General features: G+C 51.1%; 6 protein-coding genes across 6 annotated transcripts; 2 read left to right on the forward strand and 4 right to left on the reverse strand.

Annotated features, from left to right (window-relative positions):
* Nucleotides 1-716: 716 nt before the first annotated feature.
* Nucleotides 717-1868, reverse strand: UA08_06708 (hypothetical protein; the record flags this gene model as incomplete). The annotated part of the gene is made up of 1 exon (XM_020269015.1): nucleotides 717-1868. The coding sequence occupies one exon, from the start codon at nucleotides 1866-1868 to the stop codon at nucleotides 717-719; it is 1152 nt and encodes a 383-aa protein (XP_020118002.1).
* An 836-nt stretch (nucleotides 1869-2704) lies between these two features.
* On the forward strand, nucleotides 2705-6176 carry UA08_06709 (hypothetical protein; the record flags this gene model as incomplete). The annotated part of the gene is made up of 5 exons (XM_020269016.1): nucleotides 2705-2923; nucleotides 2988-3816; nucleotides 4156-4490; nucleotides 4886-5004; nucleotides 5108-6176. The coding sequence occupies 5 exons, from the start codon at nucleotides 2705-2707 to the stop codon at nucleotides 6174-6176; spliced, it is 2571 nt and encodes an 856-aa protein (XP_020118000.1).
* A 565-nt stretch (nucleotides 6177-6741) lies between these two features.
* Nucleotides 6742-8418, reverse strand: UA08_06710 (hypothetical protein; the record flags this gene model as incomplete). Its single annotated transcript, XM_020269017.1, has 1 exon — nucleotides 6742-8418. The coding sequence occupies one exon, from the start codon at nucleotides 8416-8418 to the stop codon at nucleotides 6742-6744; it is 1677 nt and encodes a 558-aa protein (XP_020118001.1).
* A 1015-nt stretch (nucleotides 8419-9433) lies between these two features.
* Nucleotides 9434-11596, forward strand: UA08_06711 (hypothetical protein; the record flags this gene model as incomplete). The annotated part of the gene is made up of 2 exons (XM_020269018.1): nucleotides 9434-9542; nucleotides 9594-11596. 2 exons carry the CDS (start codon nucleotides 9434-9436, stop codon nucleotides 11594-11596), a joined length of 2112 nt encoding a protein of 703 aa, XP_020118008.1.
* A 186-nt stretch (nucleotides 11597-11782) lies between these two features.
* UA08_06712 (Arylsulfatase) lies at nucleotides 11783-13501 on the reverse strand (the record flags this gene model as incomplete). Its single annotated transcript, XM_020269019.1, has 3 exons — nucleotides 11783-12565; nucleotides 12639-12845; nucleotides 13382-13501. The coding sequence occupies 3 exons, from the start codon at nucleotides 13499-13501 to the stop codon at nucleotides 11783-11785; spliced, it is 1110 nt and encodes a 369-aa protein (XP_020118010.1).
* A 414-nt stretch (nucleotides 13502-13915) lies between these two features.
* Nucleotides 13916-14957, reverse strand: UA08_06713 (hypothetical protein; the record flags this gene model as incomplete). The annotated part of the gene is made up of 3 exons (XM_020269021.1): nucleotides 13916-14294; nucleotides 14364-14752; nucleotides 14802-14957. 3 exons carry the CDS (start codon nucleotides 14955-14957, stop codon nucleotides 13916-13918), a joined length of 924 nt encoding a protein of 307 aa, XP_020118004.1.
* Between the last annotated feature and the right edge of the window lie 271 nt (nucleotides 14958-15228).

Here is a 15228-nt window from a genome sequence, read left to right on the forward strand (position 1 = left end):
ACTACTCTGCTGCTAGATGGCAGGCCGTAAGAGTTGATAAGAGGGTAAAGTGAATCCCCCAGGTTCAGTTTAGCGCAGGCCCTGTATCCATTCGTGTAATACCAATACGTCGTCAGTATTATTACGCCGACCTCATTATTTGTGTCTTTTTCTCTTCTCTTTTTACTCCATATGCAGCTCAGAGGCTTCCACATCAAATGCCCGAGGCGGCTATTACTGAGATACCACATTAGGTCTAGTGGTTGAGAGTTTCTTGAGAGCAGGCAGCACGACCTTCACGCACAACATGTGATGACTTGATGGTCAATACACACCATGGCCCCTCGAAAGCGTGCCCTGAAGCGCAAGCGACCGATTTCCGATCAACCTCGACGATTCATCGCGCATTCGCCAGCTAAAAGCAGAACAAGCATCAGAGCGCATACAGCGCTACCAGCCTAACAATCGTGCCAATGAAGATAAGCTGGACCAGTGGCCAGAGACATCATAAAATCAAAGAGTGACGATGCTTTACGTGGTGTCTTTTATACTCTTCTTACTGCTCTAGCAGCGCCAAGCAAGCCTATTTCTATTGAGACATATGGAAGCATGTACTAATTCCTAGAATAGGGAAGAGCCGGTCCTGCAGAAACTCTGTCAAGTACATAGTTACAACTACACTCCTAACAAAGATGAATACCTATAGGTGGTTGATTGACTAACTATCTCTGCAAAATCTATTTGAATGGCTCAAAAATAACCTGTCTTCCCCATGATTGCTGCTCGGCAGCCTTAGAAACAGCTTCGTCATACTGCTCGAGCGTATATCCATCAATGACTTCCACGCCGCTGCCATTTCCAAGCTTCAACAACCCTCGCTCAGCAAGCTTCACGAAACTCCGCATGTCTGACGCCTCATACATGAACTGTGCTCTGATGGTGATATTCTTGCCAACCATCATCCCGTAAGGCAGCGAGAACTCACCATAGGGAAATCCCATAAGCACACCTTTGCCATACTGCTTCACAGCTGCGACGCATGACTTCAAGTGCAATGGACTCGGCATTGTAGCAGGAGTAAAGTCCATGAAAGCGTCAATGGTGCCGAATTGAGACAATATCTTAACATCTTCCGCAACGTTCCCGGTCAAAGTGACACCGTGCACCCTGGCATTGTTCTCCGAAAGCTTTTTCAAGGTATCAGCATTACGACCCACGGCAATAACACGAGCACCCATAGCCGAAGCAATTTGAACAGCTGCACCGCCATGGTTGCCGGTGGCAGGCGTAACAATGACAGTCTCTCCAGGCTTGAGGTCGATGGAACGGAATCCGCCGTAAGCAATCGCATGCTTCATCATATATGGAAGATCGCTAATTTTATATCCCAAGCCGCCCTGGTCCACTGGTCCAAGCAATGCAGCCTCGTCTAGTGGCCAGCAGCTCTCAAGAGGTGCGCGAACATATTCGGCCCAAAAGCCATCCCGCCAGAGACCCTCCTGGTGTGTCAGTCGCTTGGCTGATGGTGAGGGTCCTTCATAGACGGCTCTGAGGGCTTGGGCGTTGGGATCGTCGCGGCCCCGTAGAAAGGGCTCCAACAGAACGAGCTGGCCGACCTTCATACTTGTGGCATCTTTTCCAAGTGCAGCGACTCGTCCAACGGCACCGTTGCCGGGGATGAAAGGGGTTTCTTGGCTAAAGTGGGGGTTGCGCTTGCTCTGAATCAAGCGGTGCTGTTCTGAAGGGTCGACAAGGGCAGCGAGGACTTGCACGACTGCACTGCCGGGCTCTGCCTCGGGTGTTGGAAGGGTGTCGAGTTTGAGCGGTTGGCCATATTCGTGGCAGACAACCGCTCGGTAGGTGGAAGGTAGTGGTGTGGTGGCAGACATGCTGTATGTTTTGTGGAAATATGTATTTGAATAGAGAAATGTGTGTAATGAAGTAGTCTTTTGTTGAGATATTGGAATGATGATAGAATGAACAATCTGATTTTGGGGGGGGGTGCGAAGGGCGCCTTTTATAGCTGAGCTGGGCATGAAGCCGTGGGGGCCTTCTATCTCTGCTGCCTGTTTACTTTCACATTCTATACACCTAGGTTCTTGCACTGAAGTCATATCTGATGGCCATGCTCATCGCTGATTGGCCCAATGCGTACTCTACGAGATCAAATACGAAGTAGGGTTAGCGCGGATCCACCGGCGCCCGACCTCGAGACTTCGTCCGACCATCCAGACGCAATTGGGTCACGTGCATCTCCACCGTTGTCCACTTCGAAAACGACGCAGGGTTAGCCTCGATGTTGATCTGGCCGATGAATCAGACTTTTATCTCAAAATGGCTCATACGATTACCAACTAGCTCTAAAATGACCACGGCTTTGACGACTGTGGATGTTATATCCGAATTACTGTGCGGCCCGGAATGAAAATGGGTCATCCACAGCCTTCGTCGAAACGAGAGCCCCCGCGAAAACGCAGAGCACATCGCAAATCGCGCGCCGGCTGTCGAAACTGCAAACTCCGTCGAGTTAAGGTTGGTGGCTGGCTACCATTTCTTGTTCCAGGAGCAGCAGGATAACATTATATATACTGACTGCTATATATAGTGCGACGAGACTCGGCCAGCTTGCCGCAACTGCGTGGGCCTCCTAGTGACGTGCAATTATGATTTAGTGCCATGCAGCGCAACTTCTCCTGCCTTACACGAGGGCGACTTAAACTTCACAATGTCCGAGACAAATCTAGCCAACGATGCACTAGTCACAGACCTGAATCGAATGGTAGCGTCGCAGTATCCACCGACATGGGACTCGGGACAATTTCGCTCGATAAGCAGATATGACATTGACCTACTCAAGAGATGGGACACGCGGACAGTTTTCACGATGGGGACATATAGTATCTCGCTCTGCTACCAACTGACAGTGAGCAAGGAGGCCACACAGGTAAATTGTTTTTGAATGGATTTCACAGAAACGACGCATGCGCGCTAACAGCGGGTTTACGCAGCACCCCTACCTGTTCCATGCCGCCCTAGCTATGGCTGCCATGCATGATGGAAGTCTCCAAGTATCGAGAGAACCTAGTAGCACTAACAACAGCCAGGCAACTCAGTACTACCATCATAGCTGTGCTGCAGCACTATTTAATCACAGGTTGTCCAGATCGGTTGATAAACCAGCAGATCACAATGCCATATGGGCAACGGCGTCTATGCTTGGTAACATGGCGTCATTTTCTATCAAGACATACGATCCTGAGCTGGCATGGCCCATGGCACCGTCGACGGACTCTAGCCTTGGCTGGATGGAGATGCATAAGGGGGTTTATACCGTTTACAAGATGGCTTCTCCCGGTGACCCCGGCGGCATGTTTCATGCGATCATTAACGATCCTCAATACACGTTTCTCAAGAACAAATGGGACGAGGATACAAGAGAAGGAACCGAAGACATCCCACCTCAATTCGTAGCGCTGTGCGACCTTGACCCATCATCCAATGCTCAGAACAATCCTTATCACGCGACAGTGCGGGGACTCGCTGCGATATGGGATATGGAGTGTACACAGGACACGGCGCTCCGTTTCATCTCAATCATTTCGCTGATGCGGCCGGAAATGAGCGCGTTGCTAATGCAGAAAGATGCGCGCGCCCTGCTTTTACTCGCTTATTGGTTCACCAAGATGTTCCACGTGCACTGGTGGTTTCAACAGCGATGCTTTGTTGAGTGCGCTGCCATATGCATGTACTTGAAGCGGTATTACCATTCCGATCCTCTCATCATGGACATGGTACAATATCCGTTATCGAGACTGGAGGCGGCGTTTTCGGATCCTGGTACTAGTAGTAGTAGGAGTAGTATTAGGTTTGGATCATGAATCAAGTCGATCATACTTAGATGATCCTCCCTTGCCTTCATCGACATTGACTGGCATGCAGATGAAGATCTAGATCTAGACCGTAGGCAAGGAGAACCAGAGAAGCAGACTCATGATGGGGTCCCAATATGGCTTAGTGCCGGGCTAGACAAAAGTTACCGGGTTCCTGTTCTCTCGGCGCGTATTTTACGGCATTTGTACAGCGAAATTGAATAAATTACGGCAAGCGATGCTATTTTTGGTGGGGACGAATACGGCTGAACTAGTACATACTAGGCAATTGGAATACGTAGTATAGAAAGAAAGAAAGAACTGAGCTTTGCTGAGACAATAGCAAGATACAACAACGATGGAAACGCAATTGACATCGACCTTGGTTCAATAAGTACGTCAACGGAGACGGCAACCCGTGACTCAATAAGCATTGTTTGTCAATGGGCATGCCATGCACTCAATAATGGTTCTTCCGCTGCAGCGACTAGATCCAAACGGGCGCCCGACAACAGCCCCAGCGGGTCTCTGTTCACGCTGCTATCAGCTGACAGCTCAATGAGGACTAGTCTGGCTGGCGCTGGTTGGCCGGATAGCCGGATGAGTCACTCATGTAACTGCGCCGTCACTAAGCCGGCTAGCGTGTGTGAGTCATGGGCACTAGGCCCAGTACGGGCAAAGGCCAGCGCCGGCCGCGAATCACAGCGCGCGGACGCATATTGAGCCTCATCCACGGGACTCAGCGCCTAGGCCCAGAACAGCCTAGTCGTGCCCAGCAATACCGCCGACCGCCGTGGCAGTGCGCAGTACCAGTGGGCCCGTATCGGCGCGCAGCCAATCAGCATGCGCCTGCTGTTGGTCGTCGTCACGTTGCGGCTAGGCAGCACTTTTAATGGATCGATGACTTTTGCTCTTCCCCTGGGGAAGCCGTGAAGTGAACAATCGGTTCACTCTGTTCCTTCATGAAATCATCGAGAGCACATAGGCCATTTATCATGATGGGGTACCTCATTGATTACTTCCTAAAACTTTTACAGACCGTTACGTACCGTTTCCCTCTCATTCATGGGATGGGAAAGTGTACCTTCCCGGTCGTTCTCTTCAAAGTCTGTCACTACCGCTCGTCTCCTGCAACAAAAGAGGGCAGCAGCAATCCGTACGTTCTTCTGCCTGCCTTACTGCCTTGCTTGCTTGCTTGCTTGCGTGCTTCCCTGCCTGCCTTCCCTTGTCTTCCACTCGCTGACCGATTGAACCCCTAGTGTCGACTCTCTGTCCTTTGAATCGCTCGCTCTAGACGGAGATCTCACCCAGCAGAAAGGTCGCCCTGCAACCATGCTGCCTCCATCACAGCCCCAGCCGGCTCTTAACTCTCGGCCTATGGTCCTTGCCTTGCCGACCATCGTCACTGAGACCCGACAGAACCCTCCCGCTGCGAAGCATTCACGGGATGTCGACGAGATGGCCGCAGATGCCGACGTCGAACGCTCCATGGCCCGGAGGAAAAAGAACGAACCCCCTATGGACATCAATAAGAAATGCAGTCACTGTGATAAAGTCTTCAAACGTCCCTGCGACTTCACCAAGCACGAAAAGACGCACTCCCGCCCTTGGAAGTGCACCCAGCCCGATTGCAAGTACTTCAGCATCGGATGGCCCACCGAGAAGGAGCGTGACCGCCATGTCAATGACCGTCACTCGGAAAACCCACCTGAATACCGCTGCAAATTTTCTCCATGCACATACACCTCGAAGCGTGAGAGCAACTGCAAGCAACACATGGAAAAGGCACACGGCTGGCAGTATGTCCGATCCAAGAACAACGGCAAGCGTGGTAAGACACCTTCGTCTGCCGCATCCGTGGCCTCGGCCTCTCAGACTCCGCCAACACCGGCCATGTCCACTCCCGTCTCTAGCCTGAGCACCGAGCTGCCATCTCCTGCCAGTGGTCAGATGATCTCTCCTTACTTCCCCAATATGCCCCACGACTTTGCTATCTACGACCCTCCTGCCATGTATGAAGGCTACGTCAACATGTCCACCGGCGAGCCCTTCAACTTTGCTGATCCGCCCATGGTGCCGGGACTTGACTTCCAACTCTTCCCAGACAGCACCGATATGGATACAATGAGCCTAGATGCATTGCCATCAAACGCCGACTTCGAAGCCTTCGGTGTAGCGATGGAAGCTTCTGACCCGTCCGCTCACATGCCACCACCAAGTGCCGACATGAGCTTGGACCAATTGGGCCAGGACCAGATGAACCCATACTGTTTCGACAGCGAGTTCTTGAATTACCAGCCTAACAACAATGGGATGCCTGAATATTAAGCGCATCGCCATCCCACGACATTATTATCAATATTATTACATTTATCGGACAATGATTACACATTGGTCCATAGAGACGTGGCACGACTATTTGTACTTCATTCTTCTTCTCTTCTCCATTCTTCACATTATTATTACCTCTCATGCTGGGCGTGTATTTTTCTTTATTTAGCGGGACTGGGCGCTTTTTGCTTGATTTGTTATTTTTTTTTCATTAAAGAAACAACTTACCGTTATTCTTATATGTTTTGGACGGCGTGGATATGGTTTTACTTTTTTTCCCCCCCCCTTCCACAAGAAGGATACGGATGATATTGGTGCTTCCTTCAACTTGCTTGGCTGTTCTCCAATTACGCTGCTAACAGTTGCTTATTATCATTGTTAGCCATATCATGTATTTCTGTCAGTGTTCGAAATCCATCTATTTCGCACTAGGTATTCTTACTTGTAGTCTAAATATGCACAATGCTGGCAGCCTTCAATTGATGTACAGACCATGAGGCAAGTAATTGAACATGATAGGTATAGGTATAGTTATATATAAACAACAGACAGTAAGGTAGAATTATTTCGCACCCACCGCGGTATCAGCAGCCCTGCTGCTACTCCCAGTATTCTTCGAATTATTATTATTACCATCATCGTCATCACCCTCGGTCTCATTCTCTATGCGCATCGCCTCCATCAACCGCTCAGCCGACGACTCCGTCAACAAATACTCCTTATTCCCCTTGACGACCCAAAATGCCACGGCCACCACCAACATAACGCCAAACACAGCAATGGCATAATTCATGTCACTCGGCGACGGATTGGGCGAGCCCGGAAAAAAGAAAAACACCGTCGTAACCGCGCAATACACGACGCTAATCCAGTTCACGACGGGGCCCAACCGACGGCCCAGTCTGAAGTGGCCGCCGGCGGGAAGCTTGTCACGACCGACGATGAGGAGCGCGAATATCGGCATGCCGTAGGATATGGTCAGCGCGATTGTGCTGACGCTCAGGATGGCGTCGAGCACCGTGTTGGCGAAGAGGTAGAGAATGCCGACGAGCCCGATCAGGAAGCCCTGCAGCCACAGAGCGCGCGCAGGCACGTTCCAGGTGCGGTCGACGTGGGAGAAGTAGCGGCTGAAGGGAATGCCGGAGTCGCGCGCAAAACCCCAGGTGAGGCGTGAGGCGGTGGTGGCGATGCTTACGCCCTGGCCGAGGCCGTTGAATTCGAAGAGGGCGATGAGCGCGACCCCGCCTTGCAGGCCGATGGCGTCCTGGACTAGGTCCATGAAGGGCAGGCCCGTGGGGGAGTTGATGATGAGGTTGACGTCTTGGATGCAGAAGAGGCAGACGAGCATGAAGATGAAGCCGGAGATGGCGCCGCATGCGACGGCGAGGTAGATGACGCGCGGGGCGTTGCGGCGAGGCGCGGGGATTTCTTCGACCATATGGATGACCGAGTCGAATGCTGTTAGGCCGTAGGCGGATTGGACCAGGCCGATGAACCAGGTCACGCCATCGCTCCAGCCGGTCTGGTTGATCCAGGAGCCAAACACGAAGGAGGCGGGCTGGAAGGAAAGGGTTGGTTTTGTGCCCACGGCAATGAGGAGGGCGAGGCTGAAGACTACGAAGAGAAGGCAGAACCAGACGCCTACAAAGTTGTTGAAGTAGGGCAAGACTTTCTCCTTGCGACATGCAATCAGGTTGATGACGGTGAACAGCAGCGTGATGCCGATGTAGACGAGAAACTCGACCCAGCCCTCGCTGGCGCCGGCCCAGTTGTTGTCAAACATGACCTTCATTCCCAGCATGAAGTTTGTCATGAAGGCAATTTGGGAGGCGGTCAAGGTCCACCAGCCAAACATGTTGATCCACGCGCACATGTACGAGGCAAATCTGCCCGTGGGGTTGTCCCAGAGTCGGTGAACCCAGTACGCCTGGCCCAGAGCGGTGGGCATACTGCTGCACAGCTCGCCCAGCGAGACGGCGACACAGAGGTTGCAGAAAGTGACCAGACACAAGCCCCAGAGAATGCTCACGGGTCCGCCGTTGGTCAGTCCGCTGGCGAGATCTTGCGCGAACGTTGACCATGTTCCCAGCACACAAAAGGCTAGGGCTAGCATGCTCCAGATGTCGAATTTCCGCGACAGGGCCTGGTCGTGGCCCAGCGCGGCGAGGTCGCGGGCATCCAGGACACTTTGGTCAACCGACTTGCTCGGTTTGAGCGGGGTGTTCGCTTCGTTGTCCATAGCAGTGGTCTCTGATTTCAATTCATTCTTCTTGAACCCTTGGAAGGACGAGGATTCAAGATCTGGCCGCCACGGCGCTCCATTTATATATGCCTACTCCTTCCATACCACGTATAATACTTGAATGTAACTCCGTTGCAGGTCTTATCGCAGGCCAAACAAACAGAATAGAAGCCGATCGGAGATTGGACCCCCAGGAGTCCATTTGTCATGGCAGTTAATAAGAAGTGTCAAGCAGATCCAGATTTTTTTTTTTGCCCTCTCTTTTTTTTTGTGTCATTTTTTGGTGCGTAAAAATTTAGCGTGGTTCCCCCGCAAAATTCGGCTTGCTTATCAGGGCTGGACTTGCCGTTTTGGGCCGTTTTGGTGCCGCTTTTAGTGGCCATGACTTTGCCTGTTTCGGGAATAGCGTGTCTGATAAGATCTGGGATTAGCCCTAATCCGGGAGGTTCATGCGGCCAGATAAGCCACGTATCAAGATAGTATGTATTGCTTGTCATTTCGCATTTCGCAGTTAGTTTTGAGTCTTTAGTGCGGAAAGTTCAATATTTACGTATATGTGTGTGTGTGTGTGTGAAGACGCAGCTCTGTTAAAAATGTACATCGTACAAAGCCGATGTGTAACCTCTCGGCGTCTGCGGTAGGCCGTGTTTTGACGCACAATTGCAGAGAACGAGAGAGAATGCAGACGAAGTACATGCGAGTAGAAATATACATGTAGAAATGTACATCAAACCCGCAATCAACCCGACGGCGGTCTGTACTACTATCCAGCCGGATAGCTTGAGCTTCACTCTCCCGCCATTTCCCAATCCGGAAGGTGCATGCGAGAAAGATTGCTGAGTCTCTGGCTTCACCAGACCATCCGTGTATAAAAGCGCGTGTTCTCTCTGCCAGCCCTACTCAATCAGTGAATAATATTCTCTCTCTCGCAGAGTCTCTCTCTTGATGTCTCGTGTCTCTCTCAGTTGTTCTACTACTAAGCCCTACATCAGACGCATCACATCGCATCACCATGGCGCCCGACACAACCTCGATACCGGGATATACCATCTTTCATGAAGACGATTATGGTTCGAGCTCTGCTGCCAGCCAGATCACCGGCCGACAGCCGCACCCACTAGGTATGGCTTCTTAGCAGCCAGATCTCGGGCAAAATGACTGACTGCCAACAGATCAGTTGTCCATCGAGGAAATTCCCGTGGCCTCGAAACTAATCCGAGACTACGTGTCTCCCAAGAAAGTCAAGTTCAACTGCATCACCTTGCGAGAACCTCGCAAAAGCGAGTACTCCGCTCACCGAAGCGGACTGGGGCCGCGCCCTGATCGCCGCGCATTCGCCATTGTGCTCGAAGTCGGCACCTGCCATTGCGCAGAGGTAGTGGTGAATCTGACCCAGGCAAAGGTTGAGGAATGGAAAGAAGTCAGCGACGTTATGCCTACCCTCACCCTGGAAGATCTCGACATCATGGAACGCATCTGCCGCGAGGATCCCCGCGTGATCCAGGCATGCAAGCAGATCGGCATCACAGACATGTCCAAGGTCTTCATTGACGGCTGGGCGATTGGTGTTGATGAGCGCTGGGGATTTGACCGCCGTCTGCAACAGGGTCTCGCCTACTACCGAGAGTCCGCCTTTGACAACCAATATGCCCATCCACTCGACTTCTCCATCGTGGCGGATACCGAGACAGAAGAGATTCTCAGCGTGGACATCCGCACGGTCAACGGTGAACGCACTCCAATTCCTCTTGAGGGCTCCAATTATTTGCCAGAGTTCATCAGCGATGGCTATAAGCACGATCGCCTGAAGCCTATCAACATCACCCAGCCACAGGGAGTTTCATTCCGCATGCGCGGCAACGAACTGTCTTGGGCGGGCTACAAAATGCACATTGGGTTCAACTACCGCGAGGGCATCGTGATTTCAGACGTCCGTATCGACGACCCGTACCAGGAGCGAGAGCGAACACTGTTCAACCGAATTAGCGTTGTGGAGATGGTCGTTCCCTACGGCAGTCCTGAAGCACCTCATCACAAGAAACATGCGTTCGATGTTGGCGAGTACGGCTCCGGACTCATGACCAACTCCTTGAAGCTGGGCTGCGACTGCAAAGGCGCCATCCACTACCTCGACGCTGTAGTCTCAACAGCAAAGGGCGAAGCGGCCATGATCAAGAATGCAATCTGCATCCACGAAGAGGACAACGGTCTGCTGTACAAACACACCGACTACCGCGATGGAACAGTGATTTCTGCCCGGGACCGCAAGCTCATTGTTTCTCAGATCATCACCGCTGCCAACTATGAATACGGCTTCTACCACACATTCACGCTGGACGGCACGTACAAACTCGAAGTCAAGCTTACAGGCCAGCTAAACACATACCCAATGCATGCCTCCGAGCAGGCTGCTCCGTGGGGAACAGAAGTGGCTCCTCGCATCAACGCTCAAAACCACCAGCACATTTTCTCGTTGCGTATCGACCCGGAAGTCGACGGTCCCAACAACACAGTCATCCAATCCGACGCCCACGCATCTGATGAGCCAGTCGGTTCTCCAAACAACTATTACGGAAACGCTTTCTACTCAAAGAAGACACCACTCCGCACCGCTCTCGAAGGAGCCGCCGACTACTGCCATGAAACAAGCAGATCTTGGGACATTGTCAACCCCAACATCATCAACGAGATCTGCCACAAGCCTGTCGGCTACAAGATCGTCAACAACAACTGCCCGGGCCTCCTCCCCAAGCCGGGAAGCGTCGTCTGGAAACGTGCCGGATTCGCGCGCAAGGCTCTCTGGGTTGTCCCGTACAGGGACTACGAACTCTACCCAGCCGGCGACTACGTGTGCCAATCCGACGGGCGTGAGAACCACCCCGACAATCAGACAGTAGTTGACTGGGCCGCGCGCAATGAGTCGATTGAGAACACCGATATTGTCTGCTACCTGCAGTTTGGATTGACCCATTTCCCGCGCATGGAGGACTACCCCATCATGCCTGCGGAGCCCGTCAGCATCATGCTGCGTGCGTCTAATTTCTTCGAGAAGAATCCAGCCCTGTGGGTGCCTCCGTCTGCCATTTGCGTTGATACTGTTTCGCAGAATGCGTTTGCTTCGTCCAAGTGCTGTGCCGGGTCGAATGAGGGCTTGCGCGATCAGTCTCGGCTGTAGTTGGTATTGAGTAGATATGTATCTAGATAAAAAGCATCGGTTGGCGTTTATTTTGTTTATATTAGGCTGCATCTACATAATTGAATGTGCAATATCAATATCGTCACTTACTGTTGATTAGTTCTGGATTTTATTATATAATAGAAATCTAGGGCTCCTCACCTAGGTACTTTCTTTGGGCTAACACTACTGCATCACATAGGCAAAATCATGCCCATACTCAAAAATCCCCGTCTCTGTATAATAAGTTTCCCAATGTTTGACCAAGCGCTCCAAAATCTCCGGATGGTTGTCCGCTTCGTCATGTATCTCCGCCGGATCAGATGCCACATTGTACAATTCCCATCTGTCCTTCCCACGAGGAGGCGACATCCAAAGCGCCTTCCAATCCCCTTGTCTGATAGCACGAAGTCCAAAAAGCTCCCATCCAGTGACGTGTTCCTGCTCATCGTGGACCGTTGTCCCAGTCAAATCACCAGACTGCAAATGCCCTACCCAACTCGAGCCACGAATCGGCACAACCTCGCGACCCCGGAATTGGCCCTGCGGAGCTTTAATGCTAGCTAACTCTAAGATGGTGGGGAGAATATCCATGACGGTTGTGAACGTGTTTGTATGTGCGCATTGCGGTAGTTGTAGAGGTGGATAACGCACGATACAAGGACCCTCCGTAATCCATGTTTTAAATCCACGAGACGGCGCCATGGAAGCGCTTGCCCAACGTGGTCCGTACCAGGTCCACGAATTCCTGTTCCCGATGTTCTCCAGCGTGTTGTCGTAGAAATGGTCGATGATGGCCGAGAGGATTTCGCGGTTACCCATGGTTGGGATTGCTTCGAGGAGAACTCCCTCGGCGCCATTGTCGGACATGAATAGGATAAAGGTGTTGTCTAGTTCGTTGGTTTGCTCGAGATAGGATATGACTCGGCCCAGATTCTGGTCTAGTTCGTCTAACATTGCTGCGAATACCTGTTTCATCATTAAGACCCCATCCTTCCAAAACAAACAAAAAGAGAACATTGCGTTAAATCAGAAATCTCACCTTCATCTTCCTAGCTGATAACATCTTCTCTTCCAGCGTCTTTTGGGTCCATTCAGGATCCAAATGCAACGGCCCAACCACCGGCGCAGGCTCGATATCCTTCGGCACAAGACCAAGATCAATCAGCCTCCGCAACCGCTTCAAGCGTAACGCCTCTGGCCCCTCATCATAAACACCTTTATACTTCTCAATCGTCTTCCGATGAGCCTACAGGGGCCAATGCGGTGCCGTAAACGGGAGAAATGCAAAGAACGGCTTTCCGGCTTGCTCGGCAGTCCTATCCTTGAAAACCCCCAGTAGACGATCCGTGAATGTCTTGGAGGAGTAAAAAAATCACTTGGCAGATCGGTCCTGCGATCTATATTCCTGTCGTCTTCCATCCACCATCCATCCGAGCTCATGAATCGAGGTGTCGGCCTCTCTGGCTCTGCTTGCGGCTCATAGTTGAAATGATTTCCTGAACCAGGCAGAAAACTAAAATTACGCTCGAATCCGCGTGCGTGCGGGCTTGTATGTTTCTGTAGTCCGAGATGCCTTCCAACTAAGATCAGCATTTGCTCCAAAATCTTCTCTATCTGGCGGGCATAGGTGGTTACCATTTCCCGGACATAAGCGTAAAATATCCTTCATCCTGCAAGATCTCACTGGCAGCAGCAACCTTGAAATTCAAATATCCTTCATATCCCGCTCGACCTTTATAGTTCTCCTCATGCCGACGCAGTATGGAAATTTGTTAGACGGACTCCTTCTTTTGCGAGTCGCTCGAGTGTTGGCGTTGCGATTTCGCCGCCAAAGGGGCTGATGTCGCTGAAGCCGAGGTCATCGGCGACAACGATCAGGAAGTTTGGTCGTTTGGTAGACATTTTTGTCTATGACTGGGCTTCTTTAGATCCTTGGAATACAAGGTAGTCATATTAGAAACCAAGATCATTAATGTGGTTGATAGAGGTACTCTTATAGCTCGTCTACTTGGGGAAAATGCTTTCCCCGTCTATCCCCGGAATATTTTGTAGATCCACCTAGCAGCCAGTTTCCCTTCGATGGAAAAGCATCAAAATCGCGTCATTTAGTATTGTTCTTTACAAGACGCTACTGGATCTAGAACAACGGCTTCGATGATGATAACAGACATTTCGGCTATGTCGAGCGCTTCATTCACATGCTTTCCATGATATCCAAGCTGATTAGGCTATCTAGTCTAAGCTTTAGCATACTGGGTTTGCTGATGGTCCGACTCCTGACGAAAATGATCATCAATCTCCTCCAATGTTTCCCCCTTAAACTCCGGAATAACCAACCAAGAAAACAGGATCGCACAAGCCGCAAACGAGCCAAAAAATGAATCCCACCTTGGACTGTAGATCTGCATAAGGAGCATCTAGCAGATACGGGATGGAGAACGAGACTGCAAATTGTATGACGATGTTGACCAAGGAGGCCAGTCCATAGGTGAAATCTCTCAATCGGACGCTTGGAATCTCGGCGGCAATGACATGGGCAAGCGGTGCCCATCCGATGGAGTATCCGGCTCCAAAGACGCTCACCATTGCTGTGATGCCCTTTCTGGCGGCGAGAGAGGGAGCCGCTGAGATACCGAGGCCGCCCATGGCGAAAAGAGCGCCGGTTTGAATGATGGCACCCACAATTAGGAGCGGTCTGACAGGAAGAAAAGTTAACTTAAAAGGGGGCATCAATATATGCCAGTCATTCCATGGTATCACTTACTTTCGTCCGACCTTGTCCGCCATCAACATGACAGCCAGAACAACGACAATATTAGCAACGGAGTTTATAACCGTCACTGTAAAGGCATTGATCGTTCTCAAAGACTCGATAAAAATTGTTCCATAGTTTGAAACAAAGTTCTGCCCCGTTATTTGTAGAAATACGTTGGTTCCAACAGTAATCAACGTGCGGCCAAGATTTACTCCTTTGAAGACTTCCACAAACCGACCGCGATCAACAGTAATGCTCATGGATGCTCTCGCCACTCGGCCTGGATTTCCTCTTCTGCGAAACGGCCGCGGCGAAGCCTCTGAAGGGAATGCAGGGCTTCGTCGGAGCGGCCCTGGATCAAGTACCATCGGGGAGACTGACCGGTGCATTAGTACAGACTTGATGTACAAAAAAAAAAAAAAAAAAAGGAAGCGTGTGTATGCATACCTCAGGCACAAACCATAATAGAATAAGCAAGGTGCTCGGGATGATGTAGAACAAGCCGAATGGGAGTCTCCAAGATGCATTGCCATTGAATGTGCTTGTTCGGCGGCATATCAACGACGCAAACAGTTGACCTAGCTGAGGTACTGATGAGTCCATTATTCCTAGCTACAGCTCCAGGTATAGAAAGACTGGAGAGAAAGAAAGGGAAAAAAAAACGTACCGTCAAGCTTAATTGATACGTGCCGACTACAAACCCACGCACCCTCGCCGGCACCAGCTCGGACTGAAAGATAGGCACCACAGCAAGCTCCGATCCGATATAAATATAAGCAAGCACACGGCCTACGACAAGCTGCGCCCTATCCTTCGCGCTCACTACCAGGGTCGCCCCGATCAAGGCCCAGATACACATGACAAACATGCAAGT

The sequence above is a fragment of the Talaromyces atroroseus genome, assembly GCF_001907595.1.
Source record: "Talaromyces atroroseus strain IBT 11181 chromosome Unknown scaffold_9, whole genome shotgun sequence".
Lineage (NCBI taxonomy): Eukaryota > Fungi > Ascomycota > Eurotiomycetes > Eurotiales > Trichocomaceae > Talaromyces > Talaromyces atroroseus.